Below are 23,292 nucleotides of genomic sequence, written 5' to 3'. Positions count from 1 at the left end.
ATTTGGTACAAAGTACGAAATGGTTAAAAGTTAAAAGAGCCAACATTAAGAAAAATTGTTTTGGGTTTGTATCTTTCGATTTGTTCGAGTCTTTAAATAAGTTTCGAGTAGGTACAGTTTTTCCCTGGCATAGTGCTCGCAGTAAATAACATATTCAACATCTTTTTTTGAAATACCTACAATAGAAGAGTTTTTATATGTACCGGGTGTCCCAATAAGAATGGTTCTGGGCCATATCTCGGGAACTGTTTATAGTACAGCTTCGGGAAAAAAATTAAAACAAAAGTGACCTCGAGAAAAACCTGAAAATTATTTACAGAGTTGTAGGTTCACCGCTAGAGGGCGTAATTAAATACCCAAAATTATAAAATGAATAATTTACAAATTTTGCCTAATTAAGATACATTTAAATTATGATTATATAGTAGTATATTTGATTTTACAAGTTTTAGTCTATCTCTTCAAATAAGAGGTGGGGTGAAGAGGGAACTTTATTATGAATAAACGCCTGTAAGTCCAGTTCTACTGAACCTATCCATGCAAACTTAGTCTTTTTGAAGAGAGCTGCTCCTTTCTACCAATGTAAGAGTTATAATTTCGAAACAACCTAATGAGTGATGTATACGCTAGAGGGCGTTATTTATTTATTTTTTTAAATCTAGCTATCCTTAAAAAATGTTGAATGGAAACGTGCAGTTTTAATTAAGGAATATAAAAGTAGACCAAATTAGCAACAGAATAGTCAAAACCGCATGTCGATATCTTTTTCGTATTACGAGATATCCTAAGAAATGTGTAAATTTTAAGCATTTTCCTTTAAACATAAATTACTCCGGGTTGACTGAACAGATTTTAACATTTTTTGACTCCTCAAAATTGTCTTTCCTTGTTCTATTAATAATAGTTCCAATTATTATATCAATATTACTTATGTTGTCACCGGGAAACTCCGTTATGGAAGTTAAAATGGAAATATAACTTAAGGTACCTCGCTAGTAACGACATAAATGTTCAAATTGTCGCCCAACATTTTCGATACAAGCGTTTATTCTTTGAAGAGTAGATTGAACAGCAGTCTCAATTTTTGCTTTCGAAATAATCTGAATGGCGTTTCGTATTCTCTCGATAATGTTATCTCTAGTAGTGAGTCTAATTGCACAAACAAGGTCTTTAATCCTGCCCCAGAGATAGAAATCTAAAACGGTTAAGTCTGGTTACCTGGCCAAGCTGGGTAAGCATTATCTAAAAACTCTGTAGCTCGTCTGGAGAAATGCGCCGGACACCCTTCGTGGTGAAACAACATAGACCTACGAGTTGCTAGTGATATATCTTCTAGAAGAAGTGGTAATTCATCCCTTATTAAATTTAGGTGGCGGTCCCCGTTAATTGCGTTGTCAAAAATAAAAGGTTCAATTATCTGACCATCTACAATACCACACTATACATTCACCGACCATCGCCCCTGATATTGAACTTCTTCCATCCAGCGTGGATTATTCTGTGACCAATAGTGCACATTATTCCGGTTAATCGTACCATCACTACTAAATGTAGCTTCGTCTGACCACAAAATACGTGACAGTAATTGAGGGTCGTCATGTACCGTATGTAGTAACCAGTTGCAATAATCCAAACTTCTGTTATAATCACGATCAACCAATTGTTGATGCAGTACTATATGATATGGATGAAATCTAGAAGAATTATAATGTCCTATTAAATATCTTTCCGGAATGATAAATAAATTATTGTGTTAACATATAACCATGCCCACAAATAATATTATTCGGGTATATTTTATTTAAGAAACATATCTTTTCACATCATAATTTACCTGTGTCCTGTCAAAATACGTTGATTGGTGGTTCTGCTTATTCCCAAGTCTCTACTTATTGCTCTAATACTGAAATGCGGGTTAAATTGCACATATGCCAAAACATTTATTGTGTTTTCCTCTGAACGACCTCTGCCGCGTCTTCTAAATGCAGGAAGATTTACATTTCCAGTCGTTCTTAAACGGTATACGAGTCGACGAGAAACTCTGCTACCGGGATGACGTCTTTGGGGATATTGTTTGGCATATACCCTAGCCGCAACAGTTGCATTTCTCATACATTCAAAGTAAATTCCTATCATATCAAATGCTTATTCGTTTGTAAGAATCATCTTAAATACAACTTATAAGTAAATTTTATATCGAATTTAATGCACACAAATCGCAATGACACGTAAATGAACAAATTATTAGGTTTATTAATTTGACACAAGACATATCTTTTTGTTTTGTTTTTTTCATGGCCCACTACTTGTTTTTATATATTTCCATTTTAACTTCCATAGTGCAGTTTCCCGGTGACAGCATATTTAAGTAATATTGACATAATAATTGTAACTATTACTAATAGAACAAGAAAAGACAATTTTGAGGAGTCAAAAAATGTTAAAATCCGTTCAGTCAATCCGGAGTAATTTATGTTTAAAGGAAAATGCTTAAAATTTACACATTTCTTCGGATATCTCGTAATACGAAAAAGATATCGACATGCGGTTTCCGCTATTCTGTTGCTAATTTGGTCTTCTTTTATATTCCTTAATTAAAACTGCATGTTTCCATTCAACATTTTTCAAGGTAAGCTAGATTTAAAAAAATAAATAAATAACGCCCTCTAGCGTATACATTACTCATTAGGTTGCTTCAAAATTATAACTCTTACATTGGTAGAAAGGAGCAGCTCTCTTCAAAAAGACTAAGTTTGCATAGATAGGTTAAGTAGAACTGGACTTACAGGCGTTTTCTCATAATAAAGTTCCCGCTTCCCCCACCTCTTTTTTGAAGAGATAGACTAAAACTTGTAAGATCAAATATTCGCTGAATTTCTTGAAGAATACGATAATCATAGTTTGAATGCATCCTAATTAGGCAAAATTTGTAAATTATTCATTTTATAATTTTTGGTATTTAATTACGCCCTCTAGCGGTGGACCTACAGCTCTGTAAATAATTTCTAGGTTTCTCTCGAGGTCACTTTTGTTATAATTTTTTTTTCCCGAAGCTGTACTATAAACGGTTCGCGAGATATGGCCGAGAACCATTTTTATTGGGACACCCGATACAAACGAGAATAACTCCACTTAAAGTAAGATATTTTATTAGACTTATTGTAAGTTTTGCATTATTATTAATACATCTGTATTCCATACACATACATACAATCATAAAAAATATATTTGTTTAACCGTGAAAAGAAAACTATCTAAAAGAACGATTGCATTATATATCTATATTAGGATGTATAGGGTATTTACATGGTTTGAGAAAAAAATAGTTTTGGATAGTTCAAATACATCTTTTATTATAGTTTTTTTCTAATTCTTTGATCAATATTTATTATTTTATTAAAAAAATTATTGAAAATTTTGTAGGTAGTTTAAACATTTCAGTAAGGCCGATATATTGCGTGACGTCATAAGTATAAAATAAACACTGAGCATATGATACAAAGTAAATACAACATTTATTCTGAAATAAGCGTTAATATTGAACTTTGATTAATTTGAAAAATGGTATATAAATCATGTTTTGTGTGATGTGAAAATATCACGACTAACACATCTGATAAAGTATTTTTTATGATGCCAAGAAATCGAATATACAAAAAAAATAGTTTGAAAGTATTGGTCGTTTTAACGATCCTGCGAGATGTAATTATTTTCGTTGCCAGGATCATTTTAATGTAAGTAAGATTCAAATTTTACATATTTCAATATTTTATAGTAATCAAGTTTATTATGGTTTCAATTTTTAACCTCATTATGTAATACTATAAGAACTTAAACCACAAAACGTTTATTCACTTTATTCTTATATATAGAAATTTTTTTTATTTAAACACAACTAATAAATAAAAACTGTATTTTAACAGCACACGCTACGTTGCCGGTAACGATAACCTCGTGAGGCAGACAACTGCTCAATTTTTTTTAAACCTATGACGTCACAAATGAAAACTAATGAGAATCGTTTTCTTATGCATTAAAAATTTGAAATTTTCGAGATTTTTAATCAAATATTTAGATGGGTATTAATTTTTTCCTTTTGATTAAATATTTTAATTTCTGATGTTATTTCATACCAAGAACTTATAAAATAAACAGAAAAATAAATAAATACAAACACCCTATTATAGTTCTTCACGATTGAATACTATCACTATCACTATCACTAACGATTTTGACCCCTTGGCGAATAAAAAGGGATGGTCGAAGTTTCCAGGCAAATTGGCTTAAATAGCTTTTTCTTAAGTATCATGGATGTCATTTACTAACACTAATATATATTTGATTTGATTGTTCGTATGTAACTTTGATTGTAAAAGTAATAAAAAATATAGGGGTTTATTTCAACAAATGGTATCATTACACGCACACAGTTAGGTATACGTGTTCCTACATAGCCGCTTCAGGTTGTCGAGCACACACATGTTCGCGAGGCGCTTTGATGGTGCAAAAAGGAGGAAATATAAAATAAAAAATCACTTGAAAAAACAGTTTTTTATTCATTAAGAATAAAACCTAATTTTTACTTATACTTCTGTGGTATAAGTAAAAATTAGGTGGAACATTAAACAAAAATGAAAAAAAAAAGAAATAATTGAAGAAACAGAAATTTTCTACTTTTGATTTTACTGAACTCCTCAATGATTGGTCCGTAATTTATCTTAGATGCTACATTTACTTCAATAGATAAAACTGCCAGCGCTGAAAGTCTTTCTTGACCCATAGTATTTCTTAAATAATTTTTAATTAGTTTTAATTTTGAAAAACTCCTTTCAGCGGAAGCAGTACTTACAGGTATTGTTAACAAAATTTTAATGACAATGTTAATATTTGGGTAAATTCCTTTCAAATCGTTCTCTATGATATATTGGAGCAGATGTTTCACGTCTTTAATGGGTAAATTTGGGATCCTCATAACTCATAAGGCTGGAAGTCACTGCTCTCACCTATTTGGAGGACTTTGTAAATCCTGACAGTTTTTCAGTATTTCCTTTTTGGAATTTTTCTTAACTTGTTTAAGTCATAGAGAAAACCAAAATTTTAAAAATGTTGATTTAAAGACATCAATCTCGATTCCACGCTACTTATCACAGAATCATGGTGTTAAAAAACTCTGTTTCATACCGGGTTTTCACAGTTTCTATGGGTTGATCGTTGCCCTCATAATCAAACTTCCTTTTCTTTTTGGCTACTATTTTATTTTTAAAATATTTTGGCAAATTATAATTGCTTTTCTCAACAAATGGACGATCGTCAGACCAGCATTTTTTGAATCCAGTTATTGTCGATATTCTTTAATCCAGTCACAAAATGTATGCAAATGTTCAAGAGTAACGCTTCAATGGACTTGTACAGATTGCCATAATATGCTTATGGTATTTACACGCGTTAATAACTCATCATATAATGTAATGATACGATAAATTCCAAACTAAACATTTTAAAACGGAACCGCAATCACTGAGAGTGTCCGATTGTTCCGTTTTGCATTTTTAGTTTTCTACGCATTCAACAATATCATCAAATTGCAATAATACAGCCTTCACCGCCTGGATTCTACTTTTCCCTCTTGTGTCTGATAAAGCCTTCAATAGTAAGCTTTAATTTATTTTTGATTATTTTCAAGCGTTTGCTGAAACGTAAATTTTTTTACGGTCAATCGAAAGCTTATTTTCGATATTGATTACATGTAAAATATGAACGTATATTATACAGTAATTACGAAGATATTGGGATCCAAAGATTGCTCGTGCTCGTGCGGTAGTGAGGCGAATGTGTGCTTGGCGCCGAGTATCTTCCAGTTATTCTAGTATAAGAAAAACGTTGTGGCGTGTACTTTTGGATTTTTCTATATTTTTTTAAATTCATTTTCGGCTGTGAAGCGCGAGAACCTTAGCACCGCGAAGCCGTGGGCAGTGGCCCACACCGCCCACGCTTTACGCCGCCGCTGCAGAACACCAAAAGTGTGGTCATTTTTGATAAATAGTAGAAAATGGAACCATCGTATAAAAGACATTACTTAATATGATATGTTTTGTACATGCAATATTTTTTCAGTAATTTTATATAAACATTTTAAGCGAAAGGCTCTGCATTTTTTTTTATATGAAGTTAAAAATACTTGATACAATCTCAATGGTACGAGGATATATTGAAAAATTCTTAGCCTACTATAGATATATAGTATAGATACTATATATAAACAAAATTTTAATATCAAAATATTTTATTGCTCAACATTATTACAGTGAACCTGCAACGTCTCTAGTCCTTTAAAAAATGTTTCTTCTTGCTCTGCAAACCAGACCTCCACAGCTTTTATTACCTCCTCGTTAGAAGAAAATTTACGACCTTTAAAACTTTTCAGTTGAGAAAAGAGATGATAGTCGGACGGAGCCAATACTGGCGAATAAGGGGAATGTTCTAGTAATTCAAACCCTAAATCACTAATTTTTTGTATGGTAACATTTGTGTGCAGGGGCGTTGTCTTGCAGAAACAAAACACCTTTGGATAGCTTTCCGCGTCTTTTCTCTTTAATTTTTTTCTGTAGAGTAGTCAGTAATGTCGAATAGTAATCTCCAGTTATTGTTCTACCCTTATCTAAAAAATCAATCATGATTACTCCATGGCAATCACGAAAAACTGAAGCAAGAACTTTTTCAGCAGATTTTTGGACACGAACCTTCTTAGGTCTTGAAGAATCAGAGTGTCGCCATTCCATCGATTGTTGCTTTGTTTCTGGATCGTAGAAATGTACCCAAGTCTCAAACATAGTAACAATTCGGTTTAAGAAGTCTACATCGTTTTCAAATCGATCACAGATCGAACCTTTAAGAGATTAAGATTAACCCTTTCAAATACAGGTACTTGATGATGGCTCGATACTCCAATGTTTCGATATTTCTTAATACTCACAATGTGGTCTTCGATTTGTATAAAGTCTGAGTTATGGTTTCTTTCCAACACATAGTTGATTAATCTTGGCGTCTTTCTTTTCTTACTTACATATTATAAAATAATAAACTAATTTACATAAAGGCAAGTCTGTGTTTTGTTTCTTACTTATTTATAAAATCCGAATTACTAGTCAGTTTGGTCCGAATGTCCCTATTACCATGGAATATTGGACGATTCGATGAACACGTTTTCCTACTGTGCACAGAGAGGAATTGGAATCGTCCATCGACACTATCGTGTTGAAAATGTCAGGAAAAGAGAACCATTGAAATCTGGTTTCTCAATATATTCAATTGTTGAAGACGGAACTCAATCTGAGGTTAGGTGTTAAAGAGTTCCAGGTTACTGTGCGGAAGAAGAGGTGGAGGTTTCAGTTGAAAGGAAAATTGATGAACTTCCAAGTCCAGCAATCTGTGTGTAAGTGTATTTTCTCTGCTGGATAAAAAGTCAGTTTGGCGACTCCAGGTACGTGGGCATAAAAAATTCTTAGAATAGTTTCATTATTTGCCAAAATAATCAAAGGCAAAATTAAAAATAGTTCCCCCGAGTATCTTCTCCTCTATCGCTGTTCTCATCGCTAATTTAAGCTCTCGGCCATGTTCCTAGCGTTTTTGGTCAACTTCGCGTCATTATATTACAAATCTGAAACATATGCCTTGTTGCTCTGTATGTACACTTCTCAGCTCCGTTTTATAATTTAAAATCAAACAATCGATATTATCACATCAAGAAATTATTGTAATAGAAATTAAAGTAACTTCCACCTGTCGATATGAAGTGCTGAGAATTCAGATAAATAAATACGTACCTAGACAAAAAACGTGGAGATTTCTTAAAACGTTAAAGATAAATAACTGATTCATTTAATATCGGCTAATCCTTAAATCTATAATCACAAGAACAAAGCATATATGTATATATATATATATATATATATATATATATATATATATATATATATATATATATATATCATGGAGGAGTCTTATTGAACAGAGATTTGAAAAAATCTAAATACATATGGTGATTATTTCAAATTAATTATTAATTGACTAAGATCCTTCAACTTTTGTCCTTTAAAAAAACGGTAAAATGTCTTCTCTTGTTATCGGATTCTTGAAGTAATCTGAACATTATTTCTTCATCTTGACAATTTAATGTCAATAGATTTATTATTTTTTTCTTTCTTTTTTTGTAACACCTTTCATTTTCACAATTCTAAAATCGTTGAGTCGACAAGTAGACATGAAAATCGAAAAATTATAGTGAATCAGCCATCGTTATCCGGTCTTAGTTGTCGACGACCGGCCGGAGACCGTGAAGCAACACGTAACTAAACACGCCTCTTGCAACAATACTGGTCGTAGTTTTTTTTTTCATTTTAACGAAAAATTTGAGATTGATACGTTGTTTTTAATCACACATGGTGAGAAAAAAAAATACGTTCGTTTCAAACGGCTACTACACAAATACTATAATAGTGACGGAAACGTGTTTTGGGATGTGCATAGACAAGATATCTAGATACCCAACGCACTACTCGTTTTTTACCCTACCTGTCTAGGGCGCCCTCTAGGCGTGCAGTCTCGTTATTACATAGCCAGACCTGGTATTATGCTTTCTGCCTCCGGGCGCTAAAGTTTGAACCAGCTTAAGGTTTGAAGAATTTAGTCCGCACTCAAAGGGAGCTTTGTAACATGTCCATCTTTCACTCCAAACAATTGATCATTTTGTTTGTTACGCTTGACACCAATATAAGAAACAAACAAACAAACAATACAAAAAAATTAGTTTTTTTATTAAAAGTAGAATTCGATTTTGCAGTACGTCCAAGTAGAAGAGAAAATAAAAGTTAGCAGTTGTAAAATATATTTTTATAATGTTTAATCTAAAAATACAGTTTGTCCATAATCAATTTTGATTACGTCACTAATTTTTTCAGCTACCGTTGCACATGGAATAGTCGAATGTCCTATTATAGGTTCAGGAAAAATACTGCAATCGACAACTCTTAGGTTTTTTATACCGAAAACTTTCAAATTTGTATCGACAACTGCCCCTTTCGTTGGATCGGTACCCATAGCACATGTACTTGTCATATGCAGTCCATATGTATTAGTGTGTCTTATATAGCATTGCCAGTAATCTTTGGAATTGTATTGGTAAACTGCACATGCTGGAGGACGCTCAGGCGCAGACTTAAACTTGTACCGTTTATAAGGTTTAGTTTCCGCAAGCTTAAAAAGGTATTGTAAACTGTGGTACATTCCGTCTATATCCTCGTTATTAACGTCGGAAAGTACATTAGGGTCTATTAATGGGTAATCGTATGGACTATTGCTTTTCAATCGGAGTGAACCTGTTGATTTCGAGCCCAAATATGATAATATATAAATAATATTTTTGTTTTTGACTGTTTGAACTTCTGATTGCAATGTCGCCGTTACATTTTGATCCAAAAAGGAATATATTTCAAAATCTGGTATGTCACTGGGATTTCTATTTATTTGAAAAAAACCCACAGTTTGAGTCGCAGCTGTTAGATCACCGTAACCATGTAAGTATTGTGCTAATTTTACAGGAAAAGGCGTCTCTTGTAATTTAATATCAGTAGAAAATGGTATTGATAGATAGGCGTGATCTTTATATTGACTTCCTACTTCTAAATTTTGAATCACACCAATACCTAAAGCTTCTAAATGATTTTTTGGTCCTATCCCTGAATGCATAAGAATTTTAGGACTGGCTACAGTTCCGCCCGATAATAGGACCTCTTTTGAAGCTTTTGCTCGATAAATTTTTCCATTTTTAGTAAACAAAACACTTTCGGCTATTTTAGTTACGCTATTTATCTCAATTTTTAAAACATAACTTCTTGTAGTAACTTCCAAACTAGACCTTCCAAGGAATGGTGTTATGAACACGTTTCCAAAATCTTCCCTTCTACCAAATTTCATGAATTGTTGAATGACAGCAGTGCCTATCATACTGGGTCCGTTGAAATCGACCATGGAATACCCTTGTTCTTTGTTTGCATCAAAAAATGGTTTAGCAAATTTTTCATTGTAGTTCGCACTTTGAACATTTAATAAACCAACTTGTCCGTGATACGACGTATTTATCGGAATATGCGGGTTGTTCCTATTAAAATATTCAGTTTTTTTAAAATACTGTAATAAATTATCATAGTTCCAAGATGGATCCCCTATCGATTTAGCTAAATTATTGTATTGTTCACGTGGACCACGAGTATAAAAGTATCCATTTATCAAAGTTCCACCTCCTACTCCTTTTCCACAGTATATGGAACAGCTATTGTTTGGATTACCTACAATAAATACAAGAGATTATTTATCTTTCTTAAAATAGCGACGATAATTTAAAATCCGATAATGATTACTTCGAAATTATGAACATAATACATAAGCAAAAAACAATAATGTGGCCATCATCAGTTGCCTTAGTTTTCCTAATTTTAGTTTGAAAGGAGGCCCGGACTTGATATGTTTATAACTCTAAATGTTTTTGATTTTAGGTCACTTATATTTTGGAATTAGTTTTTTTCAATAATTTTTGAAAGAAAAGTAAACACTGACGATCCCATTTTTTTCAGCCTTTTTCAAAATATTTTCGCTCCTTCTCCCCTTAACAAAGATCTTTCACCCAACTGTCTTCATCCATTCTGACTATATGTCCCATTCAACGGAGTCTTTTTGCTCTAAACACATATCCCATCTCAGCTCGACCATACAGTATTTTGATCTCTGCGTTCGTTCTTTGAGCCCTATTATCTCATTGTAAAGAATATGGGAACTTTGGATCAAGGAACAACAGACCTTAAAAATAATTGGGAGAGTCCATAAAATCCCATTATTCACAAGTAATTTCCTTGCCAACGTCAATTTGAATTCTACCAAGGATATTACAGCGAAAGTAACATATATTAAAATATAATAATATAATAAGGCCACTGGAAGAAGTGATATCCAAAATGTTAAAAACTGTTGGTTTTTGAGGTCTGAACCTTGTAAAAAATCCCATACCTACAATCTTAAGAAAATCAAGATCATCTTCAAATATGTCTTCTGCAGCTTTTACTTTTGCAATTTTTTGAATTTTTCTAACACCGTGAATCAAAATAATTTTTAACTGAAGATTAAATCATCTTAAGCCCCCGATTTAGGGGGTTTAATTTAATGATAGTTTAAAGAAATGCTCGCATGTGGACGAGTTTTTTTTAATCTTTTGTCCAGTCTGGCTTTTTGATACAAGCTGAATGAATTTTATAATTTGGATAAAAATAAAATAATAGATGAAGTGTTTTTAACAAAGACCCTGTTAGTTTAGCGTGTGTAGACGTGTAGACTCATTTAAGTTACGTTGAGCCACTTGTATTCTAGTATAACATTGTGAATAGTTACCTTAAAAAGTATTATTTTTCTAATCTCTTAAATCTGTGTTTCATTATTTTTAATAATGTCCAGTACGTGTTTTGTGGTACCGGTATCTTATTCTAAGTTTCTTATTTTGATAAATAACAGAAACAATAAATCGAAACTAGTAATATTCGTATAAGCAATTAGTTGAATTTTTTCTGTGTAGTAAAATGACATGAACGCGCGTTTTCAAGACAATAATTTCAAAATATTTACTTTATTATCCATTATTATAAATTATTATTAATTAATATGTCGACAATAAATTATCTTAGAAAACCACAAACTTTTATTTATGAAATGTGTCTCTTTCCAATTTGATAGGTTATGATTTACAGGCAATTCATTCAATTGACTTTACTAATGATTGTGCCATTTGGAAGTCTCTGGTGAATACCTACTTTTGAGTTATTTCAGCTAAATATGCACGTGAATTTACTAACTCGAATTAATAAATGAACTTCCTCAATTCTAAATTACATAATGTCAGACCCTACCCCATGATATGAATCACTTAATAATTAATTCAGGTCTCTCTGACCAAGATGCTGTTTTCACCGAATTTGTGATGCCTTGTAAATCTCCTAAGAAACACACCGAGTTGTGAGAATTTTCTCTAAATAAAACTTTATAAAATTTCATGACTTATGTTTAGCTAATGATTGAATTGATTTTTCTAACGATTTTAACTTTTCAGAATTTCTCGGTAAAATTATCATGTGCTACAATACAGAATTTCCTTTTCGGCCTCGTAAAGCTAATCATCACAAATCATGGACTACGAAAGGAACACGAGCTTCATCCAACAATATGAGATCACTTTTGTACATTAAAAAGTTCACAGACAATCCTCATATCCTCAATTATATCAATAACTATAGATTATTGTATCGGAAAACCATCAAAACTCTTAAGCAAAACTATTACAACAATCACATCTCGAGACTTAAAATTCCTTGAAACTTAACAATTATTTCGTGTACGTAAGTAAGAATATTAGTTCTAAAATATCTCCAAGTCGTGATGCTCTTTCTTTCCTCGTTCCTTCTAAAAGAATCATTGACAGTCTCTTCCTCAGACTTGTAGATAGATTTGAGCTAGAGCAAACCATACTCAGCACAACAGCAACACACTGTGATGATTAACGTTTTATGTTCTCTTATTAATGAATCCTTTGAAAATGGGCTTTTCCCTAGCTGTCTAAGAACAGCTATAATTTTTCTCCTAATCAAGGGAGGTGAGAAAAATAACACTAATAACTCTCGTCCTATTTCTATATCCTATATTTAAGCCACTTTCATAGTTTGTCATTGATTTCATTGTAATTTTTTTTTATCAAGTGCAGGTAGTACCACCCGGGTTTGGGTCAATATATGGGTTTACCCTATTGTTATTCATTCACAAACACTGCAAATATGGTGCCAAAGGCGTGCCGGTAGGATACTCGTAAAAAGAAAAAAAATTTATTTTAACAGAATAAAAATTAGGCATTATGTACATAGTAATAGATACAATTATTTTTTATTAAACATTATCCAAAAAATACATTATGCAGAAATTAAATTATGAAAAATCATAATATTCTTTGCCATCTGAGGAACTTTCATCTCCTCTTGACGTTATAATTAACGGGTCGGCGGTCCGATCGATCAAGTAGTCAAGAACCCACATTTTCTCTTCTTTAATGTCATGCTGGACTGCTTTTCGCCAGTTCTCTGGTGTCACCTCCTTAATGGCTTGATCAAACAGTAGCTTGACGTCTTTCATTTTGAATGTCATGTTGTGTCTTGCTACAAATCCTTTCATTTGCGCCCATATAAGTTCTATAGGACTTAGTTCCCAATGATATGGCGGTGTGCGCAGCACAGTTACACTATGTTATTCTGCTATATCTTCCACGGCGTATTTCATAAAACCATGTTTGTGTAAATTTCCTATAGCTTTTAGTTTTTTATCAATCAATAATTTCTTGTTTTCTTCAAGAAGAAGTTGGAGTCTTCTCTATGCGTCGAGAATGATAACTTGCGTTATCCATAACTACTACTGAATCAGCCGGAAGATATTTTATCATTTCACCATAATAGTCTTCAAAAACATCCGAATCCATATCCTCGTGGTAATCTCCCGTATGGCACGACTGAAAGGTTAGCAAACCTTCTTTTAAAAATCTCTCTTCGCTTCCAATATGGACGATTATTAATCTCTTCCCTTTACCTGAAGGCACCGTTGACAGGCCTTCCATGAAAGCTTGGCGAGCACTGGTTATATTTTTGCCTTACCACATTTTTGGTACTGTATAACCTTCATTAATCCACGTCTCATAAAGATAAAAGATTTTCTTCTACTTTGTTCTGTACTACTTTATACTTCTTAAGTATTTTCGTCGCCAGCAAACAATTTCATCGCTTTCCAGTAAAAGTGCTTTACGGTTATGCTTTTCACAGGCTAAATCCATATTTCTCAAAGTGGTCCATAAAAGTTTTTTAGTTATCAACAGAATACTGTCATCCTGGCCAAGCTCCATTAAAATCTTATCTAGGTTGGGTATTTCTTTTTAAAAATAAAAACAATGAACTTTTCTTCGAATTACACTTTTGGTGTCGTCATCAAGGACTTTTACTGGTCTGCCTGGACTTTTCTTGGGAGGTTCCACTTGGCCTGCTATATTTCTCTCCCGCAGTAATTTGAAAACGGTGGATTTTCCAACTCCAGTCATTCGGGAACATCGGTCGACAGTTTCTTGTACAGTAAATTTCGGGTAATCGTATTTTATGCAATCGTTCACATTTAAAAAAGTTTTTCATTCACTGATAGTGGAGAATTATTGGAACATCTTTTCGTTGGTGTAAATGTCGCCTTTTTGTTACTAATCTTATAATACTGTGAAAATACTGTGAACACTAATTACGGCTTAACAGCAAATACTGATGCGTTGAACTAAATTTGAAATAGGGTTGGAATTAGGCAGAGGCACTAATAGAAGGTTAAACGGTACCTAAGTTATCCCTACACAATATTCCCCATTTTATTGCTCTATACATTTCCGAAATAGACTATAGAAAATTATTCAATCAGCTACCCTAGGAATTAAAAATGGCAAATACATTCAATAAGTTCTGAAGAATGACAAAAACATTTCTGCTTGAAAGATCTTATTATGTGGTAGAATTCAACAATTTACCATAGACTCAATAGAATGGAATAATTCAATTAAGTTAGTGTGCAAAAATCCTAATCTTTTAAGATATGGTACTTTTATATAATGATTTTAATATTTTGGAAATAAAGTTTTCTACTTTAAAACATCTATTAAACACATTTTAACCTTGTCAAAGCACATATTTTGGTATTTCCTAAAATAAAAAAAAGGTTTTCGAGCTACAGTTCATGGAACCAGGTATAGGTATATATATAAAATGGATAATAAAATCCAAAATGTATTCATTTTAAGAAGTAGGTAGATCAGTTCAAATTGATAACGTATTTAGTTTTTTTCATAAATACACAGTTACCTTATTCATAATTCCAACTATTACTATATTAAGTCAAATTATTACTTTATATTTTTATATTATTTAATATAAAATTGTGTTGCTCTATCGATAAAATTGTAAAATTTTCTAATGACAATAAAGCTCTTGATATATGCTTAACTTGCCATACGTTCCGATTTTGACAAGATAGTCCTGCCATTCTCATGTAGGACATAATTGTCTTGCATCTTGCAAACGCTACTCTCACACAACCCTGTCTAGAAGGTGTAGTACAGAAAGTTATAGATTTGCTGTACACTCAGAGATACTTGTAAATCTTTGAGTGGAAGTAATGTACAAATTTTATTCTCAAATCTACAAAATATGGATGAGTTTAAAAATGTTGTAAGAGCTGTTTCGAATTCAAAGACAAATATAGATTAAAGTTTCATATATAGGTATCCAATATTTTAAAACTAATTTTTGAGCTACCAAATAAAGAAATATTCATTACAAGCTTTTCCACCGGGACTAACAACTTATTTGAGGTACCGAATTATTGGGTAATAATTTATATATAGGTAGATAAGAATATCAATAATTCAAATATAGTCCAGGAACCAAGGGTTTCAACCTGACACATTAGAAATGACTTTTGGTATACGATCAGTTTTTAAATAGTGCTTTAAGAAAAAAATTATTCTGCAAGCGAGCGGCTATGAACACTGGGAAAACCCCGTAAAATTGATATTTTGTCAATAATATGGTAGGGGTTAAAAATTTCAATACAATGTATGTGAAAAATCTTGTAGAACGTGAAAATCAAATCTGCACTAAAAAGGTCTTTACATATTTTTTCGAAAAATCTCTATAACTATCTTCTTTTTAGGATGAAACTCCCAAAGTAAACGGAATTTTGAAGGAGAATCCTTCAGTAATTGATATAGACAGCTCGCAAGTGTCGTCAAAATTGGTTTCTATTTGTTAGCTTAGCTGAAATAATTTTGTTTAATGTAATTTTATGTAATATGAATTATTTCGACTAGTAGAGTTTGTTCAGAAATTCAGTAGGTGAAAATTGGAGAAATGAGATACAACATTCATTCTCACTTTGACTTTTGCCAAATTCAATTTTTCTCCCATCGATGTCTTTGCGATTGACATAAAAATATTAAAGTGCAGATTCCTCAAACAATCCATTTGTCATTCTAGTCCGAAGATCCTAATCTTTCAGGATAAGCGTCTAAAAACGTGCGGTGAGAGAGTTTTCATTCAACTTTTCTGGAAATTTTTCAAAACACATGGAAACTCTTCTGATAAGGCTAATAAGACTATCTTATTGACTATAGCTTCATCAATGTGAGAATATGTATTACAGAACCTGATATTTCTCCTAGTCATCTTCATTTTTTTCTTGGTAATCTCAAGCCAGTTTTATTTTGTAATCGCAAGCGACGATGTCTCACACGGGTGATTACTTACCATTAATAATTTAATAAATTAGTACATTTGGTCATTCTGGTTTATACTAGTAATTTTTTCCTTCATTTTCATTTATTTAAGTTCAAAAATTCTATTTCCTTATAAACTTCACTCGGTTTATATGATTTCATCATTTTCCCGCTTTTAAGAAATTTACTTCTAAGAAACATATTTCAATTGATGTGGATGTGGGGCAATAGATAATAAAAGAATATATTTTTTGAAATACAAATATCAATTATGTATAACCGGCAAATCAAATTGATAATAATTCTGCAGGTCCACGTATCTCTAAAAAACAAGTACATTCCATTTTGTGAGAATTTTCACGTTCTAAATACTTGTTTTCATACATTGTATCGAAATTTTCAATTCTTTGCACGTTATCGATGAAATACTAATTTTTACAGTTTTTCCGTGACCGCAAAACAATTTTTTTCCTTAAAGTACTCGTCAAAAACTACTTATGTGTCAAAAATTATTGTTGGTTTTGATGTCAGGCTTTAGTAAAATTTTTGCTACAGCGCCTGGACCAATATTGTAAAGCTATCGATATTAAGACCGGGTTTGCAGCATACTCGTATATAGTTTCTATATCTTCATATAGAATAATTACGCAATACTAATATAGGCTTCGAAACTGCCTGTATCTCAATGAACATATGTTAGATTCAATTAGACTTCTCCACATAAAATACGAGATCAGTATTCCAGCCTTGCGAGAAACAGAAACTCGAATCCCGACAAATGAATATATACCTCAGTGAATAGTACATTTAAATATAAATTGATTATTTCGAAATAAATTATAGATGATAAAATATAGCGCGATAATAGTGAATAAAATCTTTATAATCATTTCTTACCAAGACACGAGGTTTTTTGAGGCACAGACTTATAACCCCAATTGTATTTAGATTGGGCCTGGTACTCATAATATGCTGGAATGTTCAACAAACCTCCATCAGAAAAGTCTCCAGCTTCTACTAAAAGAATTTTCCATGATGTTATTTCCGATAACCTATTTGCTAGTACTGTACCACTTGCTCCGGCACCAATGATTATAAAATCGTAGTTACCATAATCTAAAATACAAAGAAAAACGTTGAAGTCGACAGGATGTGCACAACATAGGATGGAAAGAGAAACTATAACTGAAACTACTGAAGCATTGAACAATATTAATTAAAAATCTGGATTGCGATGTTAATGATAATACTAATAATCTCAAATGAAAGTTCTTTCTTTTACTCCTCTATATTCAAGCTACATTGTTTGTCTTTTTGTATGGGACACATTTTGTAATCAATATTTAACTAACCAATTGACCAATTAGTGTAATTAACTAATTATATAGTTGATATTACATATAGAAATGTGAAAGGTCCCCGACACTGCCACACGACCAGCGGATTCCAAAGTGCAATAAACAATATTCACATAGTCAGCGGATTCCAAAATACGTATCAAATAAATATAAGTTCATTGCATTAAATTAGGTTCATTCATTGTTTTGTTACTGTTCATTGTTAAAATATTGATTTGTCTGTAAAGTTATTTTCTGTAGAAATTATAAGTCGTTTATTGTAAATAAAAGTACTTTTTAAAAAAGTTAAAAGTGTCTCAAAGAACATTTCTATATGAAGAGACCTGTTCATGATTTCACCAATAGATGCCGCTAGTAACAATTATACTTTCTATATAGATTGCAATAAATGGCACTCTTAATATTAATAATTAAAATACAAATTTCGGTCATAATATTATTGATTCTGAGAGCTTAATATTAAAAAAAATAATTTAGGAGAAATTTAGGAGAAACGTTTTTAATTAATACGAGAAGTTAGCGTTATGGATATTCATAAAACTTTTTTGAAAACCACACTTAATAGAAGTTCAAAAATGCACAACAAAGTAAAAAATAAGGACATGGTTGGGGTTAAGACAAACAAGGTTAGTACGTATAATTTCAGAAGCTGCTAATAATAGCGTGGAAAAAAATTTATTAAAATAAAAAATCTGATCGCTTAAATTTTTTATAAATTTTATTTCATTCAAGACTAATATATCGCATCTTCGGTTGAGTGTTATAAGTAAAAAAATTAGAAAATCTCTTTTATTATACTAATGGCGCAAGAACATCTTATCTCAGATAATGTCATCTCAATAGTTCCTATTGCGTTAACTTAGTCAGTTTTTGAGTTATCATCCGAAAAGTGAAAATTAAATTCAATCAATTTCAAACGCTTATTACTCGATAGTTTGATTTTTTGACTTATGTCAGTCAATTTTACTTAAATTATTCAGGTCAGATCAGAATGTGAACCATTTCTAAAAATTCTGTTTTTTGTATATTAGATTCCATTCCAAGAATTTTTGAATCTTTATAATTGAATTTATGTTTTTTTAATATCTTATGGTTCGTTAATGCAGTTTTATTTTTTTTATCGTATTGATGAAATAATAAAGTAAAGAAATTCATTCATATATTGAGACCTGTCGAACATGAAGCGGATGCCAGTTCAGTTGGCTAGGCACCGAAAAGCGATTTCATAGCGATTCCTATCGACTAATCGGCATAAATGTTTCACTTTACTGCCGATTTCGAAAAAATTTTATTTTTCTCCAACCATCAAAAAATGTTGACATTTTTGTACTATTTTTAGGTGCAAAAGCCATCAATTCCCTTTCCGTACAAAAATTTGCTTGTTTCTTAGCAACACTTTTAATCCTAGCATTAAAAACGCTACTTTTAATCCCAGGACTAAAAGTAATTGCATTTAAGCTCTCTAATTGAAATTGAAATTTGAAGAAAAATATATTGTCTCTTACATCTTAGTAAAAGAAACTAATTGGGCAACTATATATTTTCATCGTGTTCGAGATTCATTTTGAAAGCAGCATAAAAACTACTACAAAAATTATATGATTAGTACGTCTACTGACGTCTACTTGACAATCGATATTTACCAACAATACCAGACATCCTTGACTACCGACTTGCTATCGCTGTTATAATTAATAGATGTTCAAATTTCTTACCAAATTATTAAGGATTTTTGAATAAAATTAACTTTATTTTAATATTGACTTGGTTAGGGAAAAAATAGTATATATCATACGGACTAAAAGTGCCTATTTTTACTCGCAATTTTGCATTCACTCGGCTGCTCTGCGCTTCGCCTCGCAACTGCAAATATTGCCCGTAAAAAAATATGCACTTTTAATCCTTATAATATACTATTTATTAAACGAAGGAAATATATATTGTCTTCGATAGTTAAAATTTGCTGTGTATTTTGCATTCACAGTTATATCTGGTCGTTTTTCAGTTGACACGAAGTTCTGTTTGACGTTTTTGTCACCAACAGCTTCAAATCTGAATGATGATTTGTTTATGTTATGTAAATATGAAGACATTTGAGCTATTTCCATTTTTTTCTTGATAGAATTGTCAATGTGGCCTTCCGCAACAGATGAGGATCTCCAACTCCCATGTCGTTTTATTGTAACCAAGTCACTGTCTGCATTCGCTAAGTGAATGACACTAGACCTCCAAAAACAGTGACCTGTATAGAGCTCAGAATCTGGCAATTTTAGATATTTCAGGCATTTCCAATGGGTCTATTAATATAATAGCCTCTACTATAAGTTAATATCAAATGGGTCTTAGTATAGATACAATAATATTATAAGTTTTTATCACAAGATCGTCGAAAGATATCTTAGTGAGCTCTTTTCTTCGCCAAGTACCAGTATAACCGATAATGATAACAATCTGAAGTAGATGAAGAAGTTTTAAGAATTTATATAATGTAGAAATCCATGTTTAATTGAATACCTTCTTTCACTGTCGAGTACACGTTATCATCAGCTTCAGTAATAGAACGATAACCTTGTGAAAATGTTCGCTTCAGGTAAGCGTAAGTCTTATCTATATGCTTTCAATTTTGAATAAGTGGACCACAGGGTGGATGATTTTTTATCTTAACCCAGAATTTCAATATAAGCAACCATAATATTTTCGGTTATTGTGTTCACATTGGCGTCACGCTATAATCGAAATTTCAGATAGTCTGCTGCGTGACTTTTTTGGAAGCATCTTATTTATCATCTCTTCTGCCACTTAATTCTGGAGGTGTGCAATTAAACTCTTCACATTGTTATTCACACATTTTCTTGCAATTTTAAGGAAAACTTTGAATGATTTTATTTTGACAAAAAATTTCAAACTTTCAATTGTTCAACTAGTCTGTTTAAAAATGTGACCGACCAGTTACCACAATTTTCTTGGAATAATGTTCAAATAACATTTTAATTCCAAATAAAAAATAGGGAAAACGTAGAAAAAAATTGTTGTTAACACAATTTTGTAGATTTCGTTGCTTTATAGCACTCCTCCCAGCGCTTGACGTGGTCTAAAGTACACGTGCGACAAAATAGTGTCTCATAAAACTGGTATAATAAATAACTATTTGCATACTTTTAAACCTTTATAAAGAGTGATTTCGAAAATGTTTTGAAATATGTATATTATTTACTTTTAGTACTTGTATAAAATGTGGTTTTCAAAAAGATTTCTTATTAATATATTATTAAATTTGAAAACAAAAATTCATTCATTTGGAAACTCACGATACCATTTGAGTACCATAGAATTATTATTTCATACACATAGAGTTGCAAGCATTAGTTTATGCCGCATAGTTATCACTAATAAAGCTATTCGCTGGAGTCATTGAATAGACCTATAAATGACAACGGGACTATGGCATTTTTCGAAAATTAATATAATAAATATATTTACCGTTTATAACATTATCTGTTGGTTCATACATGCGTGCATCTGTGGGTAATACGTAGTTATTGGCTTCTTTGACACCATTGTTGATTAAATCAATATAATATTTCAAAGTGCCAGTTTCGCTTTCATATATTTTCGTCGTTCCAACAAAGATATACAATGGAAATAGTAAAAACAGCTTCAAGTATTCCATGTTGACTCTATGGCTGATGAGTTCCATTATACACAAACAAATAGATATATATATATACTCAAGAATATATTAAAATTCCATTATAAAATGTAATGTTGGGATCCTCATACATTATTTAAAAAAACGTCATAATTATCGTGTTAGGAATAATTATTTTATTTTACGTCAATTGAACATATTTTCAGGAGAAATTCACTCAAGTCAAATTGATATAATATTCAGTTAATGCTAATTATCTGTGTATTTTATAATTTACACTGCACAAAAATTAACGTTTATAACCGAAAAATATTTTGAAACAAAATGTAGTTTTGCGTAAAAAAATTATAATAATCTCCAGAAAACGTTGAATAAACAGACTAAGGAGAAAACTAGTAACGTTGTATTGTTTTTTTGAGAAAAGATAGTGATTTATAACATATGGATCATGAAGAATGAATTGATTTATATAAACTCAATAAGAGTTGAATGGAATCATTCTACAAGTGAATACGAAAAGAATTATAGTAGTATAAATGAATTTTAATTTTGAATTTGAATTTTATAGACGAATTTTATAGACGATTCACCCAGATGACTCAAGGTTAATTCAATTTTTTATTAACCCTTTCAATGCTAGTATTATTTTATCGTTAATTTCTGAAATCTATTTTAGACGGTTGCAGCAGTCAAATGTTGAAAATCTCGCTCCCGACTTTACGGGCGGTCCGCAAGCACAGAACATTCATATAGATCTACTAAAATAAGGAAATCGGGGACTAGATAACTTAATTCATTCTACAATTTCTATTGATAAATCTTTGAGTTGTGCTCCTGTTTTTAATTATGTTACGTTTGGTTTATGCAGCAAACATTGAGAATTAATAGTAAAAAAACGTGACAAAATTATTAGTTGAAAAACACTGAAATGGTATTTGTAGTTCATGCAGAAATTAACAGTAGGGATCTAGTCGGTTAAGCATATAAAAACTGCACTCGCGTCTGATGAAAATATTTTTACTTTGTTTGCATTGTTTTTATCTAAAATAGCCATACACTTAATCTCACAACTAATACCTATAAGAGAATAATGGGGGTAAATTTTTACCAGTACCTATTCAAGATATCTTCATAAAATTGAAACCATACCGATAAACTAATGATTATATATTTTTTTCAGAATTTTTGCAATGTTAGAAACTGTAAAAACAAGATATATATTTTATATATAGTTTTTGATACTAACCTCTAACGTGACACCTAACAAAAAAATTTATCTTATTTGTTACAAAAGGGTCGATTCGGTGGAACATTGCTTACAAAAGTCTATTAGAGTGTTACGTACATGCATATATACAAATTTTTACTAAAGACTATATAAACACCCGTGCACTATCTTTATATCTATTGTTGTGAATACGTTCTTAAAGTTTTTTTATGTCAACAAATATGTATATCTACGAATAAAGTATAATTATTCAATGATAAACAATATTCGATTTGATGGCATTGTACTGCACTACGAGTACAGCTATTACGAATTTATTATAATTATAGTTTTCTAGAAAAAAGCAAAGTTTTCCAGGTTTCAAATCTTTTGGCTAATAATGTTGGTCTAACACTTCACAATTGAGTTGGCGGATTATTATATACCTAAGAAGTTTCGTGTCCAAAAATCTGCTGGAAAAGTTCTTGCTTCAGTTTTTTGGGATTGTCATGGAGTAATCATGATTGATTTCTTGAATAAGGGTAGAACAATAACTGGAGATTACTATTCGAAATTACTGACCACTCTACGGGAAAAAATTAAAGAGAAAAGATGCGGAAAGCTATCCAAAGGTGTTTCGTTTTAATTAAAAGAAAAAAGATGTCCACCTAAATTGTGAAAATCGAAAAATTGAAGTATCGAG

At 31.5% G+C, this 23,292-nt stretch overlaps 1 protein-coding gene across 1 annotated transcript; it reads right to left on the bottom strand.

Annotated features, from left to right (window-relative positions):
- Positions 1 to 8,867: 8,867 nt before the first annotated feature.
- On the bottom strand, positions 8,868 to 21,457 carry LOC130891445 (glucose dehydrogenase [FAD, quinone]-like). The gene is made up of 3 exons (XM_057796208.1): positions 21,214 to 21,457; positions 17,273 to 17,491; positions 8,868 to 10,343 (listed from the first exon to the last, which is right to left on the bottom strand). Exons 1-3 carry the CDS (start codon positions 21,428 to 21,430, stop codon positions 8,899 to 8,901), a joined length of 1,881 nt encoding a protein of 626 aa, XP_057652191.1. The 5' UTR covers positions 21,431 to 21,457; the 3' UTR covers positions 8,868 to 8,898.
- Between the last annotated feature and the right edge of the window lie 1,835 nt (positions 21,458 to 23,292).

The sequence above is a fragment of the Diorhabda carinulata genome, chromosome 3, assembly GCF_026250575.1.
Source record: "Diorhabda carinulata isolate Delta chromosome 3, icDioCari1.1, whole genome shotgun sequence".
NCBI lineage: Eukaryota > Metazoa > Arthropoda > Insecta > Coleoptera > Chrysomelidae > Diorhabda > Diorhabda carinulata.
This window is presented reverse-complemented; position numbering and strand designations above follow the sequence as displayed.